The sequence below is a fragment of the Malaclemys terrapin genome, chromosome 8 (genome assembly GCF_027887155.1).
Source record: "Malaclemys terrapin pileata isolate rMalTer1 chromosome 8, rMalTer1.hap1, whole genome shotgun sequence".
Classification (NCBI taxonomy): Eukaryota; Metazoa; Chordata; order Testudines; family Emydidae; genus Malaclemys; species Malaclemys terrapin.
In genome coordinates, this window is record NC_071512.1 from 46,575,488 (window position 1) to 46,599,929 (window position 24,442).

At 42.5% G+C, this 24,442-nt stretch overlaps 1 protein-coding gene across 5 annotated transcripts in view; it reads right to left on the bottom strand.

The window, feature by feature from the left end:
- The window catches only part of DNM3 (dynamin 3), a 318,627-nt gene that overhangs the window by 214,310 nt on the left and 79,875 nt on the right, over nucleotides 1–24,442 (bottom strand). For all 5 annotated transcript variants that reach the window (XM_054037812.1, XM_054037811.1, XM_054037814.1 and 2 more), the window contains 5 exons: nucleotides 21,262–21,404; nucleotides 20,399–20,534; nucleotides 19,253–19,320; nucleotides 10,040–10,178; nucleotides 1,208–1,294 (listed from right to left, as the gene is read on the bottom strand). In XM_054037812.1, the coding sequence (XP_053893787.1) occupies nucleotides 1,208–1,294; nucleotides 10,040–10,178; nucleotides 19,253–19,320; nucleotides 20,399–20,534; nucleotides 21,262–21,404 (573 nt within the window). The remainder of the gene's footprint in view (nucleotides 1–1,207; nucleotides 1,295–10,039; nucleotides 10,179–19,252; nucleotides 19,321–20,398; nucleotides 20,535–21,261; nucleotides 21,405–24,442) is intronic.

The window sequence follows — 24,442 nt, forward strand, 5'->3', positions numbered from 1 at the left end:
GAGAGTCTCCGCATACAGACACTGCGGTGCCGGGTACCGGTTCGGAGCGGTGTGCCGGGGTCGGGGCCAGCGCTGACTCCATCAAGATGGCCCGGAGCCTAACGTCCCTTTCTTTTTTGGTCCGGGGCTTGAACGACTTGCAGATCTTGCACCTTTCGCTGATATAGGTTTCTCCCAAGCAGCACAGACAGTCCGCATGCGGGTCACTCCTTGGCATAGAACGCCTAAAAGAGCCGTACGACTTAAATCCCAGGGCACGGGGCATGCCCCGGCCTGGGCTCACTAACTAACTAAATTAACTGAAATACCTAACTGACTACAGGTATTAATGAATGGACGAACAGTTCTGGGGACATGAGCAGTTCCGACTCACCTTCACTGGCGGCAAGAAGGAACTGAGGGTGGTGGGAGCGTGCAGCTCCCCTTATACCGCACCAGGCAGGCGCCACTCCAGGGGACGCGGGGGCGCTCCCCCCCCATGGGTACTGCTAGGGGAAAAACTTCTGGCACCGGTGCACGTGGCGAGCATGCACACCTATTGTGGAATACACATGAGCAATCACTGAAGAAGTACAAGGAAAGAAAAATGGGAGCAGTTATTCCAAGTTACCTGTATCCTTTTCTTCCAAAGTTTGGAAAACTTGGTTGTGCTGATTAAAAGCTCCCCCGAGGCACAAGATCAATAACTTGTGTGATTAAGACTTGGAGTAAACACCTATAATATTGACTGAGAAGAAGGGAACAGGATACCATGCAGCGCTTTCAAGCTCCATAAGGTCCGAGGCTCCTCAAGGCTCCATGAGAAGCCAGAGGGCTGTTTTAAATTAGGACATCTGCCAGTAGCCCCAGAGGGTTATTATGGTTGCAAGGGATTGTCCCTTTTCCTTGGCCATGTCCCATCCACTGTCTGCAAGTGGGATTAGAAGAGGAGCTGTTACTCCAGTTCTACACCACCAGCAGGTCATCTACATTTTCTGCTCCCATTTGCGACTGGCAGACTAAATTAGGAGCCTTTGGAACAGCGCTGTTCTCCTTCCCTCCCTTCTCTAGAACCTCTCTCCATTCCCCACCTCTCCAACATCTAATACGTCAATGTCTGTTACACTTTCAACACAAGCAATTTACCATGGCTAAAGCTTTTCAAAAATGGTTCAAGTCCTTCATCACTCTCAATTCCTGACCCATCAGATTTCATGTTTATTCCCACCTGTTCCTTGGTCTTCTCCTCTCTGTCTCGAATGTGGCCAGCAACAATCCTTTCCGTTTCCTCACATAGCCTTGGATAGGTCGCCAGCTGACAAAAGGCAAAAGGGGGAGGAATTTAAACTTGCTGAGTGATGTTAAAAGGGTACAAATGGAGAATCTACGCTAGACTCTGGATAGTAGTAAGTTTTGTAAACACTGTACTAAAGTTAACAAGACTCTATGAAGCGTACTTACCAGTAAGGGTAGTTTAATACAATATGCATAGATCCAAACTCTGGAAACTTGCATGCCTATTTGCTTCACGGAATGCTCAAGAAAGTAGTGGCCATTTTGAGTGCATGTTCCTTTGCAGAACTGAATGTTTGGAATGAGAGCAAACATGGAACTGCAGCTCGAAACCATTGACTCCTGTTCACTTAATCCAAATCTATGTCAAAGCTCTCCCAAAATATAAGGAAAGAGGATGGAGAGAGTGGATCTATACATGTACTTCAAGAACGACATACTGCTAAGTGTGGGGGTTGGACTAAATGACCTCCTGAGGTCTCTTCCAACCCTGATCTTCTATGATTCTAAGGAACTTTCCTTTCTCCTTTGAGTATTGGCTGTATAGCTGTTTCCCACTCTTTGAAGATGAATTAGCCATAGCAAACTTCTCCAAAGGAGGGCTGAGACAAACTATGCTGCAGAAAGAGTTCAGGGCTGCTCTCCCAAACTGAGTAGCTGATCGGTCTGAAAATCCAAATAAATGCATGACTTGAGCTCCAGTGAGCATCTTTAAGCCTCTGAAATAGAGGAATTTCTCTGACTTGTTACAGAAACTGCTTTAAAACTGGCAGGTCATATACTAAGTCAATCATGTATTGATATACTAGTAAGGCCTCAATGAGTCTTCATACAAATTTATATCAATTAGGCAATCTCTGGGAGAAGACTATCTCCAAACAGTATGAATTCAGAGGCTTTTGTGGGTTTAAATGCTATTGAAAAAGCAGCTCAGGGCCATTTTCACATCTAATTTGTTCAAGCCCAGCCTCCCTTGGCAAGCTGTGAGGTTTACAGAAGCACACTGGGCATTCAGATAGACTGATTTAGGTGAAGTTCATATGGCCTTAGTCAGCAATTTGGGTAGCAGACACATGATCCCCTTTGACATCAGGGCTTGGTTCTCAATGACTCTTGTGCCTAATGTTATAACCACAAGTAATACAATTTTCAGAGATAGGTAGATAGTTGGGAACATTCTCTCAAAGACTGAAATAACAATTCCATCAATTCTCAGTATTAGATTTCAGTGCCAATAAGGTCATGACTCATAAGTAGGTGGGAAGACATGAACCAATCTCTTCAAGGATCTTTTAACAATAGTAGGTATTAAAAAAATGCAAGTATTAAAAGATCAGTGGATTGGAGGATGGTATGCAGATATAGCTACAAAATAGAATGACTGTACTCCAGGCTAACCCAGAGTGTATAATTGGTAACAAATATTTATCATTTATGTAGGCATTGAAGCTTTTATAGTGAGAGCACAGCTGAAATGGTGCAGTCATGTGACCCATATGTCTGAGAATACAATACCGAAGGCTGTCTTCTATGGAGAATTAGAGATTGGAACTCATTTTGGGGCAAACCACGGAAGCATTACAATGACCCTCTGAAAGCCAACCTCCAATCTTGCAATGAGCACCTCAAATACCTTAGAGCTTTAACCCACAATAGGACCCAATGGCAGCAGCTCTGCCATCTTGGACTGGAAGACTTCAAGAGCTTATGGACTGCTGCAACCAAGGAGAGACGTACACGATGTAAAGCTAAAAGCAGTGCACATCCATCTTCAAGTGTTTTCACCTGTGGCACTTGCGGACAGGGCTGTAAGTCAAAAAATGATCATTGATCTCATCTCAAGACTCATGATAAATGACTGTTACTCATCCATCAAACTCAATAGGAGACTCCATTATCATCAGTTTGATTACATGTGTCTATCTGTTCCAAATGGGCCAAAATGAAGGGAACAAAAGAACAGTAATCTTGCTGGAAGTTCACAGTGAAAATCTTTGCTTTTTTCTGGTTAGGTCATTATCAAAAATATCTATGATTTTCCAGAATGATGTGTTAAAGAATGATTGTTCTTGCAAACAATCAGCCAAAGCAATTAGCCAAATCTCTAGGCCAACAAAGATTTCAGATGGTGGTGAAGATCCTGCCCCTGACTCTTTGACAAGAGATATGAAAAAGCTGATAAAAGACTCTTATATTTCTGCAGTCAGGTTCTTGTGTGCTGTTATGCCAATTTCGTTAAAGGAAACATAAGAATGAGCATACATTTCCTTCACTGTCTGATCCATGAATGGGTGAATGATTACATTAATGGATTTCAGAAGGGATCACCAGTTGCTGTTTGAGTGCTATGGACACCAGAAGTTGCATTTGCACATTGACTTGGCTAACTAATCTAAAATAGAGGCTGGCCCTTTGGGTGAGGATACCTGCAATGCCATCTTTCACTTGTAAGCAGAGTCAGGATGCTGACTACCCTGACATCTGGTAGTGAATTGTGGTGAGTTGTGGAAGGCCTACAGAGGTACTGGGGCTGCAGAGGTGTAGCCTGGGGTTAGGCAGAGGCAGCTGGTCCAAACCCCCCTTGCCAGTGATGAGTAGTTTACAGAATGCAGTTTGCCCCAGTGAGCAGGGGCAAGATGATGACTGGCAGTAGCCACTGAGGCAAGGTGGGGATAGAGGGTTGGGGGTTCCCCTGGGAGGGGAGACCCAGAGCATGGTGGGGTACTGCTGGGGCAGCACCCCAAGGTAAAGGGCACCGGGGTCCAGGGGGACACACGGAGCTATCAGCAGGTGAGACACTGGCCAGTAGGGGCACTCCGAAGCTTGTGAAGAGCTAATTCCCAGGACGACCAGCAGGAGGCGCCACGCCGGTGAGTTGTCACTTCGCTACACAAGGCAGGTGAGATAATAGCTTTTATTGGACCAATTTCTTACTGGTGAAAGAGACAATCTTTCAACCTGAAGAGCTCAGTGTAACTTGAAAGCTCGTCTCTTTCACCAACAAGTTGGCCCAATAAAAGACATTACTTCACTAACGTTGTCTCCCCAACAGAAAGTCCTAGCCAACCTAGATGATTGGGCAACCCTATTGTAGATCACATTCATGGAAAAGAAATGTTAGGTGAAGTACTTTGGAAAGAACACTTTACAGCCCACACACTTGGCTGGATCTAAACCATAACTGCTTAGGAAGAAGATCCAGGCATCATTGAGGATAGACAGCTACTGTGATGTGGTTTGGAGGAGGCCTCCAGTTCCAACAATTCAGCAACTGTCTCAGCTCTTGCATTTAATGGATAAGGAAAAACCACCATTCTAAAACACCAAAGAAACAATTCTTCAGGTGACAAGAGTACTCTACTGTGATAAGGCAGTTCCATATTATCACAAGCCGAATCTATGACCTAAATGATATGAGTACATTGAACTAAGGGATTTTTGTTTGTTTTCAGTAGTACAGTAAAAGAATGACTTTGGGAACAAAAGCAAATTCCATTCCCATTCTTCACTGACAATGAGGATGAAGAAGATCACAACCAAATACATTACTTAATCTTAACTGAGATTTACTGCTTCAGACTCAGAGTAGAAATTAACATTTGAGAAGACACGATCAAGAGTCCATAATCATCTTCACAATATTTCTTAGACTCTACAAGCTATTTCCAAATGAAGAGACTGACAGAAGGACTGATCAGAAATGACACTGGACATTAATCATTTTGTCCTCTTCCTGTGCTTATAATAAGGGAAAGAGTCACGGTTAGCGCCCTACAGTGCAAAACCTGCTTCTTAGCAGGTTGGTTGGTTCAGTTTGATTCCCTTGGAGCATTTAAACACCACTATCTACAACTCTACTCTGTGCCAGGGTTCTGCAGTCATTTTAAAGCTATTCGGATTATTAAAAAGGCAATTTGTTCTGTTTGCTCTTCCCCGCCCACACACATTAGCTAAAAATAAATGCAACTCATTATATCACCTACTGCATTTTCCTCCCCTAATTATCCCACAGTGTCAACCAGTCGGGAATACTTGATACTAAAGCTAGTGCAATTTTCTCATAGCTTACAATATTACATCTGCCAACACCAAGATATGAATTGCCTGATCATACTAAGTACGCTTTAGGCAGTGGTGAGCTGGAGCCAGTTCGCGGGAACCGGTTGTTAAATTTAGAAGCCCTTTTAGAACCGGTTGTCCCGCATGGGACAACTGGTTCTAAAAGGGCTTTTAAATTTAACAACCAGTAAAGCTCCGGCAGCTCCCCGCCCCCAGCTCACCTCCGCTCCGCCTCGTCCCCTGAATGCTCCACCCAGCTTCTCCCCCCCCCCCGCTAATCAGCTGTTCACGCGGGAAGCCTGGGAGGGCTGAGAAGCAAACGGCGGCTTCATGCTCAGGGAGATGGAGCAGAGGTGAGCTGGGGCGGGGGGCGCAAGGAGGGCCACGCGCCGCGGCAGGTAACCCCCTGCTCCCCCCCCAGCTACGCTACCCTGCCCCTACGAGCCAAAGGGACCTGCCCTACGCTTCCCAGGAGCCGCCCCCAGGTAAGCACCGCCGGGACTCCCCACCTTGTCCCCCGACAGGTCCCTCTGGCTCTTAGGGGCGGGGCGGGCACCCACTACGGTGGCCCACAAGACTCTCCTGCCCGGCCCCTGAGCTGCCGGCTGTTCCCCCTCCCCCGCAGCTTCAGCCCGGCCCAGCTCCAGCCGCACGGCGCGGCACGGCTGTAATGCTGCCAGCCACCTCCAGGCAGCGTGGCAAGGGAGCACGGAGGGGTGTTGGATAGAGGGCAGGGGAGTTTGGGGGGGTGGATGGGGTCGGGGTAGTCAGAGGTCAGGGAACAGAGGGAATGAATGGGGGCAAGGGTCCCAGGGCCATCAGGAATGAGAGGAGGGGTTGGATGCTCTTAAAACATGACTTTCCTTGCTCTAAGTTTTGAAAATTCAGTCACTAGTTCTTTTTGATCCAGTTTTCCAGCTATTTCATGCTCTATTGACATTGTGGCAAGGCCAACAAGTCTCTCTTGTACCATTGTTGAGTGCAGATATGTTTTTATCAATTTTAACTTTGAGAAGGTATGTTCCCCAGTAGCTACGGAAACTGGCAAAGTTAAAAGAACGCGTAGAGCTATAAAAATGTTTGGAAAACTGTCTGAGAGTTTATTTTCACAATAAAACTTCAGTACTTCTTCAGGAGTGGCATATTTCTTAAGTCATCTTGAAAAAGCCTGAAGCTCACTACACAAATCTGTAGCATCAATGTCTTTTGAATTTTCATGAGTCAATGCCGACTCTCCGCTCTACATGAATTTCCAACTATGAAACCTTGATGTATATTCAAGTTAGGCTGTTACTAGCATTGCAGCTCTTGCCGCTGGCGGATGTGTTTCATTGTGGCTGAGTTATTGCTTATCAAAATTGCAGAGTGGGTCATTTTGACCCTATGTCGCAAGTTGAAAAAAAAATTCACTAAAATATTATTTATTTTGCAGTAAATAAAAGATTTGACATAATAAATTCTCAGAAATGTAGAGAAATGAATTATAATTCATAATCCCTCTGTACACGCACGGGAATTGAAATAATGACATCTTCGTTATTTTATTTGGTTTTTTTTTATCTTTTTCATTTTTTCATTTTATTTTATTTTTTTTATTTAATTTTTTTCCTTGAATTTGGTGCCCCGTTTAACTTGGCATCCTAGGTGACTGCCTAGTTCGCCTATTTGGATGGGCAGCCCCTGAGAGAAAACGGTATCTCCTAAGGTGACTGAGTTGCTTCTGAAAAATTGGTCTTAAGTGCTTCTGAAAATTTTGCCCATCTACTTCTGTGCATCAGTCTGCAGCATCGAGTATGTTGGGAAATACTTATGTCGGACTTACCCTTTTCAGGTAATAAAGATGAAGCACTGTCAGACTTACATGTCAAAAGAGAGGTGCTGGAATAAAGTGAAATTAAATAAGTCCCCAGGATCATATGGTATACCTAGAGTTCTGAAGCTACTCAGGAAATGTAATCTATTAAAAATAAGCTGCTATATTAGAGGACCATAAGGAAACCAACACTGTGTCTCTCTCTTAAAAAGACAAGATTGTGAAAGCTACAGATCAGCATGTCTTACCAGGCACATTGTTTGAAATCAGAGAGATAATAGCATAAAACATGAACAGACACAGGATAGGATAGGGACAAAACAGCATGTTTCTGAAAAAGAATTATTGATCTTTGAGAGTGACAATAAGAAAGTGGATAAAGGAGAGACAGTTATTTATTTACATGTTTGAAAAAGCCTTTTATAACATCCCTTAGATTGTTAAGGGACCTACATACTGACCTAAAGAACTGTCATCATTATAAACTGGTTAAGAGACAAAACAAATAGAGGAAATAAACTGTCAGCTTTCATCAAAGATGCTAATCATGGGGTGCCCAAAGAATCTAGACTAGGACTGGCAGTGTTTAAAATAGGTATCAGTGACCTGTACAAGAAAGTAATCAGTGAAATGACAATATTTGCAAATGACATGATTTATGTTGGTCAGGACAAAAGAAGACCAAGAACTACAGAAAGTCCTCGCCAAGTAGATCATTGGGCAAAACTATTGTAGATCACATTCATGGAAAAGAAATGTAAGGTGATGTACATTGGAAGGAACACTTTACAGCCCCCACATATGGTTGGATCTAAACCATAACTGCTTAGGAAGAAGATCCAGGAATCACTGAGGATAGCACAATGAAGACACCCAATTAATGTGCAATGGAGGTCTAAAAAAACAAAACAAGAAGTTAGGTTGTATTAAGAAAGGAACAGAGGGTATTGAAAATGTAATACTGCCATTAAATAAATGGATAACCTGCCCTTACCTTGAATATTGTGTTCTGTTCTTACCATCTCAGAAAGGGATCTAGCAGAAATAGACAGGTTCTAGAGAAGGGCATTGAAAATGATTAGAAACATAGAAAGACTTCCTTCTGAGGGGAAGTTTAAAAGACTAGGGCTCTTTACAAGCCAATAATTTTTTTATTTTTTTTAAAGGAGCGTATAGTTTAATGAGGGGACTAATAAGAGAGGGCATAGCAAAGGTATAGAACCAGTGAATGATATGGAGAATAAACTAAGAGTTCCCATTTACCCTCTTCTCATTGTATAAGAGAGAACATGAAAAAGGCCACACGTTTAAAGCTGATTAAAAGGAAACATTTAAACACACAATTGTTCTGGCACAGGAGATTGAGGTTAAGAGTTTAGGATTAAAGAGGATTAGACGTTTATGAGATTGGGTAACAAATTATAAGGAATATAAACACAAGAGTATTTCAGAGGCAAAAATCAACCCACCAACTCTGTGGGGACTAGGAAGAAACTATGAAGTATCTGGTACTGACAAGCTACTAGATGAGATGGACCGTTGGTCTGATCCAGTACAAAAATTCCGATGTTCCCAAGATTAAGACATGAGGACAGATGACTAGCCCACCACTGTGACTCGCACATGCTTTCCATCATTGTTATTAAAAGCATTTTGGCCCTAAGCCATTTTCAGCCACAGTTAATGGTGGTCACTGTGGATCCATTTTTGATCATATGTAGTTTTCAAGTGATCAAGGCACTTAGGAGGCTAAGCCACTTTTGAAAAATCAGACTTTGACACTTGAAAATGTTATCCCCTATAACCAAGGCATATACAACTGACTTCTGATTTCTATATTGAATTCAGTTCCAAACTAAAACCTGAACTTTTTAGTCACAATAGGAAAATAAAAGGTTTTCTTTTTAAAAAGTATAAATAAACCCAGGTACACACTGTATGCAGACCAATCAGCCAGAATACTCATTCATACTATACTCATTTTACTATACTTGTTGGGACCTTAAATTAATGTTTCATTATTGAGTACACACACTATTTACTTTAGGGAAGCCAATTGCACAACAGTTCTTTCCAATGCAATTTGTTTCCTACATGCGTTCTGCAATTCTTCAGACTAATTCATCCTTCCACCCACATGCATAACTCCCAGTGGGGTAAGTGTGGGCAAATCAAGGGGAGATTGGATTTTCTCATGTTTCTACCTTGTAGCCTCTTGAAAGTTGGTGATGATGAGGTATGGATTTGCATATATGAGAAACAGCACAGGAGGGTATTTCACCACTTGGACACTTAAGTACGGTGCTACTCTGAAAAGTTTCTGTGCAAAAATGCTTTTTACTCAACAGAACTGCTCTCTGAATATATTTGGAATCTGATCTACTTTCTTTAGTGACAAAAGAAAGACTACTACTTTTTCCTATTGCCCATGCTGCAAAGACAACTTCCAATGCTGGATTTCTCTGGCTTATGCCTCAACAGAAATGTTAATTGAGTTTAATTTGCAGGGCCATCTATCTGATCCCATTTTCTCTATATTATGCCTTCAGTAATAGCCATGCAACACCAACTATAGCAATATGGTTATACAGGTGAAAATGGGGCCAGCACTTGACTTTTTTTTTCTGAAAAAACAAACCACGCTGGCGATGATGCAAGATCTAGAAACAAGCCATTTTGAGCATCAGAAACCAAGATCAGTATTACAGTACTTTTTATTTGTAAACTGGATAAGAAAGCAACTAAGACACAAATGTAGAACCATACCATCTCATGTCATTGCATCGTTTTTCTGAGTAGAGCCACATGGCAAAGCATCTTGCCCATTATATTATCTTCCATAACACTAGATTGACAAGTGCACTTCAACTATTAATGAACCCATTCAGAAGTTACCTTTTTAGTGCATTTCTTGACAGTGTTGATTAACTCTTGCATCACCAGATCCACGCTTTTTAAGCAAGGCCCTTTCAGCTTCACTATCTGTTTTTTAACTATAGCCTCAAAGGCCATGTCTGGAGTAAACAAACCTGTTCTGTGGACATATAATAAAACATGTAAGATACTGAAGGAAGACTTTAGGGAAAAGAATACAACTTTTTATATTGAATGTAAAACAGAGTCACAAACATCATCATGATATAAACAAAATGATTCTGCAAGTTGCAAGATGAATGACTAGCTTAAAATGTCTAAATATAGCATATGTTTATTAGTAACAAACATGATGCACTCATTTGACAAGTGCTGTTCAGTTATGATAACAGCTCATAGCATATGCTCTGTAGTTTATTTTGTAAAAGTAATGAAGTATTAGTAATATTAGACCTTAATACAGCACTGTCTCTGTTATTAAACCATTACTGAAAAATGGAATGAGACCACTGGGTTTTTACATGTGAATTATGGGATGCGTAGATTAAGAAAATGGTGAATTAGAGATTCAAATTAATAGTTTAGCATGGAGTGAGAGTGCACAGTCACTATCTCTTAGGGGTCCACCATTCATGCAGCTACAGTATGGGCAATTGTTGGCCAACATTTTCATTTTCAGGGAGTGACAGGCCAACTATAAAAATAGTCAGATGAAAATGACACGCAAGGCCTAGCACAGCATTCACTAGGTCTGTCTTTAAACAGAAGATTTAATATGAAAATTAATGTGATTATTTTTTTAAATTGTGGCGTCTTAATGAAAAAAAATAAAAAGTCCACTTAACCTGCAACTGTGGTTCATCAAGCTGACGGCAAGTATACTGTAAAGCTACTCTTGTGGTATGCACATGTACCTTCAGCAGACAGAGTCAAAACCATCTAAAAGCAGTGACAACTGGCGGTACTGCTCACTCGCACAGGACTGACCATTTGGATAGAGTTACATAAAAATCCATAATCTAAGTTCCTTTCATCCCCAAACACATCAAAAGTCCTTCTCCCACCTATTCAAAACCCTTTACAAAGACTCTGAAGAAGCAGGGCACCTGAGTGGTGCATGTGGACCTATATAGACTGACATCTCACAGAACTAGTTAGACAGACAAATAGTCCTTATTTCTCCTTCAAAAACTGCCTGTAGAGAGCCCCACTTAAGAGATATTAACTAGAAGTCACACAGCCTTTAAGGATATAGGTCTAAAGAAAAGCGAAGATCATAGGACTGCTATCCCAAATTGACCATCCCATCTAGTTGACAAGCCAAGAATAATGCTTTATAAATGTAAGCACTGAGTTCAAGGTAGCAGCCTGAAGTGTCCACAAAGGAGATATTTTCTTAGATACGTTGGGCAAAGGGCTTTGGATCAAGGGGAGCTTGACTTTAGATCCCAAAGTACTGGGACACATAGTAGCTCACAGCAGATCTGCCTACAGGTTCTAATTCACTGAAACAACCTCTGGGCCCCTGGATTTAACTCCCTATGCTACAAATAATATGGAAGACTAACAAAAGGGTTTGGTCCTACCTAAGCCATAGCCAAGAGCTCTTTAACATCTAGACTAGTGTTTTCCCAAACTTTCTAAAGCTGAGCCTTGCTTTAGGAAAATGAAATAAATCATGTTCACCTGACTACCCTGCCATGTGTTGTTGAAACTTAATGTATACAAATTTCATGTTTCTCTCAAGCACAGTTGTCCTTCACACCATGCCAAAGAGGAACACCCAACACTTTGAGAAACACTGACCTAGCCTATATACCATTACCTCCCCTGTAAGTTATAAGGTTCAGAGAAAAGTCCTGGTAAATAAAGATTAGGTAAAGGATGGTATCACATTATCTTTATTTTAAGGGAATTCAGCCATCAGGACTTAGATCTCACCCATTCTAGCAATGCTGTAAGTACAGGTGATGTAAATATTTTCCAAAGGGCTCCCACAGTGATATCAAATCATCAAATTTAATTTCAAGGAGAGTATTTGTTCTCAAGTGGGTGGAAAAAACATACAATTGTTTCAGAAATTGTTTCACTGTAGAATGTGCAAATATGGATAATCCTTGGCTGGACAATTATATTTGTCCTCATTCTCTTATAAAGTGTCTCTCTGGAATCCTATGTGCTAATACTAATCTGAAAACAGACAAATCATCCCTATATAAGATAACCATCCCATCCCAAACCAAGTATTTCACCTCCTCCAAACACAAGTTACAGATATTTCCACAAAATGAACCCACGCTGAACTCCTCGGTAAATCAGTCATTTAGAGACAGCAAACAATACAAGGCACTGAAGAAGTGGAAGATGCACAGTCTTGGTCAGTAGCACAAATTGAAAATCTTTTCCATTTTAAGGCATCGGTTTTCCTCAAAGATTTATGACTTTCCAGAAATATTCGCTTAACAGCTTAAGAGGACTCCAGATCAGAATTTCACAATACACCACATTGCAAGCCATGATATTTAGGAATCTCAGACCTGGATAATGCATTTGACTTTGATACTGTGAAAACAGATGTGGAAGAACTGAAAGGCAGACTAGATGCTTCAGCGGCAGGGGTAATAGCTCCAAATATAAATACTGACATGCCCACAAAGGACAGAACTCTTGCAATCGGTACCATTGCTGAAGCATAAAGGGATAAAGGGATACAGCAGAGTATGGCTCCAAGCTAGAAGAAAGCTGTTCAAGGATTTTGGATCACTATTTCCTACCAAATAAAAACTGAAGGCACAATGAATTCTCCTTCAAGACAAAGGGAGCTGTTTGAAGGATCCCTGTAGTTTGGAATATCAACATGGCCAAAAACTTGAAAAACCCCTCATGATGTGGCTGATAAATTAAAAATGAGGCTGTCTGCCAAGACCATGTTCTTGCATGGAAAAAAAACAGAGAGCTTGAGGTGCAACTTGATATGGAATGCACCACTTCCTCAGGCTAGACAGTTTCTTGACACAAACAACAGGAATGAGCTCCCCCTACTAGTGCATATGATACATGGCTGTGGTGATGTCTGTCAAAATCAGTACAGATTTGTCACGGATGTAAGGAAACAAAGTTCCCCCTACCATCCATATTGCTCTGGATTCCAAGAAATTTGTAATCCTAGATCTCTATGGATTTTGAAACCCCATGTACCTAGAGACAGTGTAAGTGGGCATCCCAACTTACACCTGAGGCATCTATCAAAATCACAGCTGACAGGAGCCAAGCAACGGACTGTACTCCAGAAACATTTTATGAACTGTCTACCATCAGAGTCCTGCAGGGTTTAGGGTACTGTCATCAGTGTTTAAAAGCCATCTTTCAGAGTCCAATAAATTGTCCTCATCCAGTACTCCACAGGTCTCATTCTAAGCCTAAATAAAGAATCATTTATTAGGCTCACAGAAATAAGAACCCCTTACAAGCAATGCAATATCATGTGTTTATACAGTTTTTAGCAGGTGATGGATGCTAAGTCATAACCTTCACTAGAAAGCTCCCATGGTATGTCCCAGAGGAATTTATATAGTCCTTTGGGGCATCAGCAGGCATCTAGGGTAACAGTTGAAAGAGAAACATAATGAAGGTGAAACTTCATGCAGTAAATAGACATAGGAATGAACTTTGTCTAGTTAGTAAAGCTCTGACAGCATCAGATAACTGGAGTTAGAAATAATAACTTCTATCCAATGCCAGGGAAATGTAGCTATAAGTCTCACCTAGTTTAAAAAGAATGCAAGTTGTAAATGGGAATTTGTGTAATCTAGTTGACCTAGGAATGTACTCTGCCGGCAGAACAAGTTCATTGCAGATGTGTGACACACTTTGATTCTGGCTCTCTGGTGTCTTGACTTAACCCCTGTGCAATGTGGGTGTAAAAAGTTACCAAGTTTGAATGGAATTTATTTGCACTCTGCACAGATATTAGTAAGTACAAGTGTAATCCACTGATGAGCTTGTTACAAGTCCTGCTTTGTGCTGATCCGCAGAGGATCTGAGTGTGACAGATATGGCAACTTACCTTAATTTAATAAGGTCCCATATCTGGCAGTATCATTGGGCTGCACTGTATTATATGAACAGTTTATGTGTGATTCTGTTCTACTCCATAGGGAAGGTCTGCCACATTTCCCCCAGGAACCAAAACCAGGTACCATCTCCTGGGAAGGTTCATGTGTAAGCAGAGTCTGGATGAGCTCTCCCCTGACATCTAGTGGTGAGCTGTGTAAAAAGATTTCAGAAGCTGATCTCATTTGCATGGACCCTGCCTAGGGGCTCAGCATGATGGGACTGCTTGCCCAAATGATCACTTGTGGCTGGTGTTAAATCCCCAGTCTCCTTGTTATTGGGGCAGGAATAATAAAGGGTTGCTATCCTTGTTGTGTGAACCGAGGGCTGCAGAACTGTACCTGGCATACCCCAGTGGAGGGACTCACCCCTAACTGAACAGCACTCGCTAGGCAGGGGACATGGGTTCCAAAACACAATGAGTTGAGAGAGGGTAGGAACAAGTACTTGTACCTGGTAGCGTGGGCCCTGTTTAAGGGTCCTAGATGCCCTTTGACCCTTCCTCTCTCCATGGCATAATAAATGAGCTAATTTAGACTCAATAGAGAATCTTATTGCAGACTGCAGAGCTGAAATCACGGATATCTAGGTCTAAGTATTAGACCAACTTTGGGACAGTGTTTCTATTGCAAGAGACTGTCCAGTGTGCACCAGCAGCGAGGCTCCCCTTCTAGCAGCTGAAATCACAGAGAGCTGTGTTAAGTGTGGCAAGTGAGCAGCTGGTGCAGAGGCGTGGCAAGTGGCCCACAGGGCAGCTGGCAGAGAGGCACGACCAGCAGAGCGGCTGGGGAAAGGGCTAGAGCAGAGCCTTGCAGAGGCGTGGCAATCAGGCCTTGGGGCAACAAGGGAGTGCCCAAGCAGTGAAGCGTGTAAGGTGCTGCCTTACCACCACCACCACCCCGCCTTCCACACAGGGTGGGAGGTGAACTCTGCAGACGAACCTCTGAACTCTGGGGCTGCACTGGCCAAGGACAGCAACTGTGAGTGGCATACAGAGAAGGGACGGGCACATTAAAAGGACTTTTGGGTTGCTGGACTTAAGACCCTGAGGGGAAAAGGACACTGCCCAACTTACTTGGGGGTGGGTCTTTTGCTCATGGTTTGTGTTTATGAGCCCTAGTTGCGGTGTGTTCCCAAATTCATGCTGAGTTAATTCCCTCCTTTTAATAAAAGTTTTTGCTACACTCAGACTCTGTGCTTTACGAGAGGGGAAGTATTGCCTCTTGGAGGCACCCAGAGAGTGGTGTGCAGTTGTCCCAGGTCACTGGGTTGGGGCTCATGCCAGTTTTATGTTGTATTGTTGAAAGAACCCCTAGATACTGAACCTGGCCCTTGTTGCTGCTGGCTTTACCTGGCAGAAGGGTTACACTAGTGCAAACTGGATACTCATAGACCAAAAGACAAAAAGGAAGGAATTTTGGATAAACAGGCCAAACTTAAACTGACTCAGGGCCTTCTTCCAGCAAACAGAAATGACCTGCTGTCCAAGGGGGACCGCAACCCTTGCAGAAGAGTTGAGAGGACTTTGTCCTACTGGGACCCCATAAGACTGATGATAAGCTGTTAGCATGTATACAGCAATGTTGTTTTAAAATATATGTTTTCTCTGTAATGCCTTTTTCTGAAGAATAAGTGTGATTGCATGGAAAGAGCTGTATGGTAACTTGGAACTGCTGGCAATTATACTCTTCAGAGCCCTCTGGTAACTAGCAAAGTGCAGATGCTGGCCTATTGAGGCAGGCTGGCTTGCTGGGAATATCACAGTGTAAGGCAGGGAGCTGTGCAGCCAGGGTCGTTCCTAGCTATTCTGGGGCCCTACGCAGCCCCCCTGTAGGGGGGAGGCAGGCCTCCGTGGCGGGGTGGGGCGAGCTGGCCCCAGGCCTCCATGGGGGAGGGGGGCTGCTTGGGACACAGGGGGGAACCACCCCCCAGCACTCACCTGCAGCATGGCTGGGGCCAGGCCACTGCACTTCCCACTGCCAGTGAGTGCCGTCCCGGCCCTGCTTCAGTCCTCATGGGAGTGGGGGCCATGGGGAAGAGGCGGAGCAGAGACTGGAACAGCACACACAGCACCAAATTTCCTAGTGCCCTACACAGTTGTGTACTTTGCGTATGGGTAAGGATGGCCCTGTGTGCAGCCTTAAACCCCAGTCAAGAGGGAAAGAGTTGTGGGTTTCAGCCCAAAAGAGGCAAAGGTTTCTGGCTCCCAGCTATTAAATGGGTGCCCTCAACAGCCCCAGAGGTGCAACTACCCTGAAACTGTGAAAATGAGTTGTTACAGCCCTTGGCTACATTGTTACATGCCCAGCTACAGTCTTAGATCTTTAGCTGAAACTATAGCAGTTCATGCCTTTAGCTCTGGAGTTTCCCAGTTCAATCCCCAGTGTGTGGACCAAGATAGTGTCAGCTACACAAGGTCATAGAGAATTAAACCCTGTGAATTATGTTCCCAGGAAGCATTACTGGAATGTTCCTTTACTAATAAGACCAATAAACATAATTAAAAGGTAGATATATTGAGACTTCATGAGTAGTGTGGGTTGTAACAAACAAATATATAGAAGTGTGTCAAATTTTCATCAACAGGAAGGAGCCCAATAATACAACAAGGCCTGGCAGAAAGGTACCAGTAGAGCCTATGCAATCCCTTGGCCATTGGATTTCCATCCTCCTATATACCTTTGGATGCACTTGCTCATTTTTGCCCATAATTAGCAAATATGAAACCTTCACTGGCTGAACAGATATGCAATGATGAAGAATCTGGAATAAGTAGAACACATATGGGAATATTTATTTGTATATTCCAGAATTCATCTTCCTAGAGAGCTTCAGCACCTTGGGAAAATGGTGAGATCCATGATCAAAACATGATTCAAGAGGCATAAATATGAATACTTCAACAGAGCAAAGCCAGAAAGCATCCACGATATACTGTGAAACAAGCTTGACAAGCTTTGTGTCAGTGTCTGTGCCAATGCTGAACCAATCCTGCACTGAAATCCTTAACATATGATGCCTACGTCTTCTGACGGCCAGCCTTTGGTGGCAAATGCTCAATCCATCTGGAACAGCATCAACATCCCAAATTCTAACAACCCTGAGTTTCAGTAGTTTCTACATACCAAGCTCCAAACAGCATCAAGTTTGTAATCTGATCACGTGCATTACCTTATCTGCTTTCTATGGAGACAAAATAGTTTTTGGATTTTTTTTTAAAGGAATGAAATTCTAATCAAAACTAAAATGTGTTAAAGGTCTTGTTAATGTTTGCTCAGTGCACCCTCACCCACCGTTGTCATAATATTTATCCAAAAAGTGGGCTATAATAAATCATCAGAAAAATAATAATTCACTGATCATTAATATTCTTGCATGATGTAAGTAGAGTATAAGTTCTGTAATTAAACGTACATACATCATGCAAGAATATTACTAGTTTTCCAAGGATTTCTTACATGCCACCTTTGGATAAATACCATGACAACAGTATGTAAGGTGCACTGAGCATGCTAGGGCTGACAAGAGATGCTGACAGAGTAGCGAACCACCAATGGGCCAACGTGTCACAGAAATGTTCAACCTATAGTGGCTGCCCGTAAAAATGAAGCAAAATATTTACCTAAACTATCTTTTTCTTTAGCAATAATGCCAATGTATGGAGGGTGGGGATGGCACAATATGTGATAAGCCCGAGTGCTATCCTAGACTTTTTAAAAGTAAATGATAGAAAACATTAACACCATTTTGTTTTGATTAGAATTTCATTCCTTTAAAAACAAAAAAAACTATTTTTCTTTCCTTTGAGAATTGCTCATATACATCCGCATTCATGAACAGCACACACAACCCTGCTGTAGATCAGAACACTCCAGAAAGCGGATGATGTAATGCAATGTTCAGATTACAAATTTGAGATTGCAGGAAGATCATTTGCATTGTTAAAATCACCAGCTGGGGAGAAGCCAGGATGGCGTCTACACCCAGCAGGGGAAAGGAACTTTACCTGGAGATACACTTCAGAAGAATACATTTCAAAGGTTTACTGGGCTATAAAGAGAGGGGGAGTAAACCACTACGTCATCTTTCACCTACGGACACAAAGAAACCAAGTGCTGTGAACTGTATATGGATCCTGGCTAAGGACTACGCTGGAAGAAGGACTATGGTGAAAAAACGAATATGAACAAAAGACTCTAGTTTGTTGAGTTTCTGTCTTAATAGCATATTTTCACTTTTGTTTGTTTGTGATCATTCCTATGCTTATTCCTTCTACTTGATAACTCTTAAACCCATGTCCTTTTATTAATAAAGTGGTTTTACTTTCACTATAAACCAACTCAGTGCTGTGATTGAAGGGGAAGGTGTGAACCTCAGGTAAGCTAATAGACTGCTGTCTACTGTCTCTTTAAAGGAGAGGAGAACTTGATAAGGTTTTGTGAATGTTCTAGTGGGAGGGACTGGATACTACAGGGAAACCTGTTTGGGGGAAACATGGCTACAAGGGCTATTGGTGTTACCCTTCAAGGAGTAACCAGGCTGGTGAAAGCCACGGAGAGGCTACTGTGCTGTGAGTCTGCTGCAGGTATCAGGGCTCCGAGCCACAGCTGCACAGCACAGAGGCACCCATGGTTACAGGGCACGTGGTGACAACCCCTTACTGGCCTGGGTTGAACCCAGAAGTGTCCATTTCATATAGTTTTTGCATTCGATATAGAATGTATATGGTAGGCAACTAAAGCCAAGCAAAGAAATGATTGAGAATCATTCTCTTTTCTGAATTTTGTGCCTTCAATCCATCAATCAACCAATTCCATCAGCCATGGTGCTGCATAAAAATCTTGTCTTATATGTGGGTGCTCTAACAGCAGCGATCAGCACAACCAGAAGAACAGTGTTGACTTGCTCTGTATATGATCTCACCAAATTTGTCTGGGGCTTATGGAATCTCCATGCAAATTAGTGGACATGAGAGCCACCACTCTCATGGCTATGCTAAAAATGCAGGCATGAGATATATCAACTGCCGGGCAGATGAGAAGGTGATTAGTGTGTTTATGGATTAACAAGATTATGCTTTCTGTAGATGTGTCTGAACCTGGAGAAATAGGAAGCACTTGCCTGATACCATGTATGTTTTTGATTGCATAGCTTATTTCTCTCCGCAGTTCTTTCTCATTGAATTCCATCTAGAGGAACCAAAGGATAAAAATCATATTATACACAAATGCTTTTAACAATTCTGCAGAACATCTTACTAGACAACCAGAGAGACCAGAGTTTACAAAACACACTCATGGTAGGATTTGGGGATGGTCACCTTAGGAGAAATGTGTTTCATTTATTTAATTTTTAAAATTCTGTTAGTCTGATACACACACACACGGCTTATCTGTAGGACTGGCAGAAGAGCAGAGAAGGTGTCTCAGGCAGAAAAAGTTTTCTAACACAAAACCTGCATTTTTTTTTACAATCTGTGGATGAATGCTTGCATGTTTTGCACCCTAAACCAAACTGGCAAAAAAAAGCTCGAAACTAATAGCTATTTTCCACAGATCTAATTTTAAAAAGGTACCTAAGTACTCATCACTAAGAAGAGAATCTGAGTTACATCAGAGGCAGTTGTTTACCTGCCACATCTATCCAGAAAAAAGATGAGGAGAGCAGCCAACAGTGATAGAACAATGGAAAAGGTAGGGAAAATAGTAAGAGCTGGGGAAAAGAGACAGACATGAATAAATATCAAAACATGACCACTAGTTTTGACATTAGTCCATGCAGAAAGAGAAATGTAAGATTTCACATGTAACAGCTGAATTCTACCAAGACTAATTTTGCAAGGTAAGTACAAGAAGACATGTAGTTACAAAGATATTGGTTACAAAATAAGATTGATTCATTACAAATTTGGAAGAATACTGGAAATGAAATTGAGAAATTAGGGAGCAAAGGGGGAAATGTTTTGCTAAAGCCACAGAAAGCAAACATTTGAGCCATTTTAAAATAATGTAGAATTATGACTGAGTTTTGAATATTGCATACAACAACAATCTCAGATTATGACTTGGTGTTCATAACCAGAAATAAAAATAAACTTCATTCCTATGTATTGGTGATAATTCTGCCCTTTTGTGTAATTTACTCCTTCTGATTAAGAGTTTTCCTGTTAGAACACCTTCAAAAGGAAATGTAACTTCACTGCCACTATAAATATGAATATGAAAATATAAAAACAACTCAAAGCAAGGAAGAAAGACAGACACATACCTTTACTAGTTCAAAAGGAAAACGCTCATGGAAAATACGATTGATTTTGGCACCACCAGATAGTTCTAATGTGTCAACTTGATCCCCTGATCCTTCAATTCTTTTTTCAAAGTCCACTGAGAACTGTTGAACCATCCTTAAAGTTCAAAACAGAAACAAACTCAACAATGCGTAAGCTAAGCTTTTCATATCGTTTTTATTTCACTGTATTTATTACCAATGAATGATATTTCTAGGGTTAACAGTGGTACCTACATGTCCTTCTCCACTCCTAACGGACACAAGCAAGTATAAGGTTTTTCAAGTCTTTTTATAAATGTATACTGCTTACTCTCTTAAAAACACCAGCTATTTTTAATTAGATTTTATGTATGGCTTGATATAAATGTCCAGATAGATTGGCACTCATACTGAACATAGAGTCCCATGAGGGAACCCTATGATAATAAACAGCAGTTGACGCAAAGACAACTATGTTAAGAAAACGTGTATTTTTGATTAAAAAGCGAGAAAAGGTTCCCTGAACCACACCGGGCATTCCAGGGGGTTCCAGTTTAGCGCAGAGTACACAAACCACAGCCCAAGATTATAATGCTCAGCGTAGGACAAAACAAAAAGATTTTCATCCAGCCCAGCATATTCTTATATGACTATTAAAATGAATTATGGAAAAACCTTTCTAAAATGGAAAGTGGCTAAAAATGTTATAATTCTTTCAGCCACAATAACCTCTTTGGAGTTTGCAGAGTATATAAGTGTCCTTCTGCATCTGCCTTTTACTGGGAAACATCAACATCCTAAGCTTTAAGCTTAAACAAGAGAGAAACTATTTTACATACAGAGAGGAGGAAGTGGACACTCACTGCAGTAAGGCTTTAGTCTTTCTAGTCGGATCTTCTGGTTTAAAGTTTTTATATACCTCTACTTCATGCTCTATAGAAAGCAGCTGGCTCTGAAGTTTGCTCCTGAAGGCTGGCAGTGTATCTCGAATGTGATTGGTGAGTTGCTACAAAATAAAATGAATTCTTTAAACACTGGGAAGACAGATGGATGGAAAGGATATAGCCCATTCCCTTTGATAACCACACACAAGAAAATATGACCTGTGCTAGGCTTTCCAATGGAATTCATGTTGATCTTTGAAGTGACAGGTATACCCACAGGCAATACAAGAGCCTCTTTTCTTGTACACATACTATAATCAGGGCTTGAAAAATTACCTGACATCCCCCCTCCCCCCCCCCCCCCCACACACACACTCAGTTGAGCAATAAAGTGAGGTTTGGTAAAAAATACTTGCTCAGCTACACCAACAAAAGCCAGGCATAGTTAATTGATAGCGGCACGGTTCCACATTAAGTTCTAACCCTTTCAGAATGCCACTTATACAATCAACCGATGCTGTCCCCTCTCCTCCCTTTGCAGGATTTCTCTACTGCTGTGGCCTACTCTCTCAGGCACACAGCAGACCCTCAGTTTTCCAACTCTTCCATTTTACCTAGGGCCTCTGCTCTTTGCTCCACTTCCCCTTTTAAAGGAAGTGTGACTCCTGGGGACTAAGCCACAGACTGATGTCCCATCCAGTTGTCGGGGACAACAAACCTAGCAGCTCTAGCGACACTACTCCCTCTCTTCCCCTCGCCCCCTGAAAAAGAGCAAACAGCTCTGCTGCTCCCTCCTGTTATGGGATGACAGTGTCTGGGTCACTCTGTTCCTTTCCTTTCTGCTCTTCCAAAAAGGCAGCAGCATCCCAGCCACACACAGCCGATTTACAGGGTCCAAATTTCTACTCACCCAAGGCAAGCAGCTGAGCAGGTTTTGCTAGTTGTACTATAATCATACATTGTAAGACACTTCACGAGTATACTACATTGTTTAGAAAAACTGGATGAGCACAAGTCCATGAGGCCAGATGCACTGCATCTGAGGGTGCTAAAGGAGTTGGTGGATGTGATTGCAGAGCCACTGGCCATTATCTTTGAAAACTCATGGCGAGTGGAAGAGGTCCCGGATGACTGGAAAAAGGCTAACGTAGTGCCCATCTTTTAAAAAGGAAAGGAGGATGATTCAGGGAACTACAGGCCAGTCAGCCTCACCTCAGTCCCTGGAAAAATCATGGAGCAGATCCTCAAGGAATCAATTTTGAAGTACTTCGAGGAGAGGAAAGGGATCAGGAACATTCAGCATGGCTTCAGCAATGGCAAGTCATGCCTGACTAACCTAATTGCCTTCTATGATGAAATAACTAGCTCTGTGGATGAGGGGAAAGCAGTAGACGTGTTATTCCTTGACTTTAGCAAAGCTTTTGATATGGTCTCCCACAGTATTCTTGCCAGCAAGTTAAAGAAGTATGGGCTGGATGAATGGACTATAAAGGTGACTAGAAAGTTGGCTAGATCATCGGGCTCAACGGGTAGTGATCAATGGCTCCATGTCTACTTGGCAGCCGGTATCAAGCAGAGTGCCCCAAGGGTCAGTCCTGGCATCAGTTTTGTTCAATACCTTCATTAAAGATCTGGAGGATGGGATAGATTGCACTCTCAGCAAGTTTGCAAATTACACTAAACTGGAAGGAGTGGTAGATACACTGGAGGGTAGGGATAGGATACAGAGGGACCTAGACAAATTAGAGGATTGGGCCAAAAGAAATCTGATGAGGTTCAACAAGGACAAGTGCAGAATCTTGCACTTAGGATGGAAGAATCCCATGAACAGACTAGGGACCAAGTGGCTAGGCTGCAGTTCTGCAGAAAAGGACCTAGGGGTTACTGTGGATGAGAAGCTGGATATAAGTCAACAGTATGCCCTTGTTGCCAAGAAGGCTAACGGCATTTTGGGCTGTATATGTAGGAGCATTGCCAGCAGATTGAGGGATGTGATCATTCCTCTCTATTCGGCATTGGTGAGGCCTCAGCTGGAGTACTGTGTCCAGTTTTGGGCCCCACACTACAAGAAGGATGTGGAAAAATTGGAAAGAGTCCAGTGGAGGGCAACAAAAATGATTAGGGGGTGGAGCACATGTCTTATGAGGAGAGGCTGAGGGAACTGGGATTATTTAGTCTGCAGAAGAGAAGAATGAGGGGGGATTTGATAGCTGCTTTCAATGACCTGAAAGGGGGTTCCAAAGAGGATAGATCTAGACTGTTCTCAGTGGTAGCAAATGACAGAACCAGGAGTAATGGTCTCAAGTTGCAGTGGGGGAGGTTTAGGTTGGATATTAGGAAAAACTTTTTCACCAGGAAGGTTGTGAAGCACTGGAATGGGTTATTAAGGGTACATCTACACTACCCGCCGGATCGGCGGGTAGTGATCAATCTATCGGGGATCCATTTATCCCCGATCACTCTGCCGTCGACTCCGGAACTCCACCGTGGCAAGAGGTGGAAGCAGAGTCGACGAGGGAGTGGCAACGGTCGACTTGCCGCCGTTCTCACGGCCAGGTAAATCGACCTAAAATATGCCACCTTCAGCTACGCTATTCACGTAGCGGAAGTTGCATATCTTAGGTCGACCTCTTTCCCCCCTCCCCCCAGCCAGTGTAGACCTAACCCTAGGCAGGTGGTGGAATCTCCTTCCTTAGAGGTTTTTAACGTCAGGCTTGACAAAGCCCTGGCTGGGATAATTTAGTTGGGCATTGGTCCTGCTTTGAGCAGGGGGTTGGACTAGATGACCTCCTGAGATCCCTTCCAAGCCTGATATTCTATGATTCTATCATACATGGACCCCTCAAGTAATGGTCAAAGGGCTCAAATCCATCCACAGCTTGAACATGTTCTTTCTAGCCACCTCCAACCCTACCAGAGGGTTTTGGAAATGCACAAATTGCTCCTAGGACAATATGGTAAATCCTGGCTACTCTACTGAAATGTTTTCTCCCAGAAGGCCATATCTGTACTATTGGAGAGTCTCTATTGCATTATTTACCCATATATACAGCACTGGTATCCAACGTGCGGCCCTCAAGTCTCTGAATTGGGGCCTTTGAGGAGAGCTGTGTTAAGATGATGTGTATTTGTATATACTGAAAAAAAACAAACACATTCC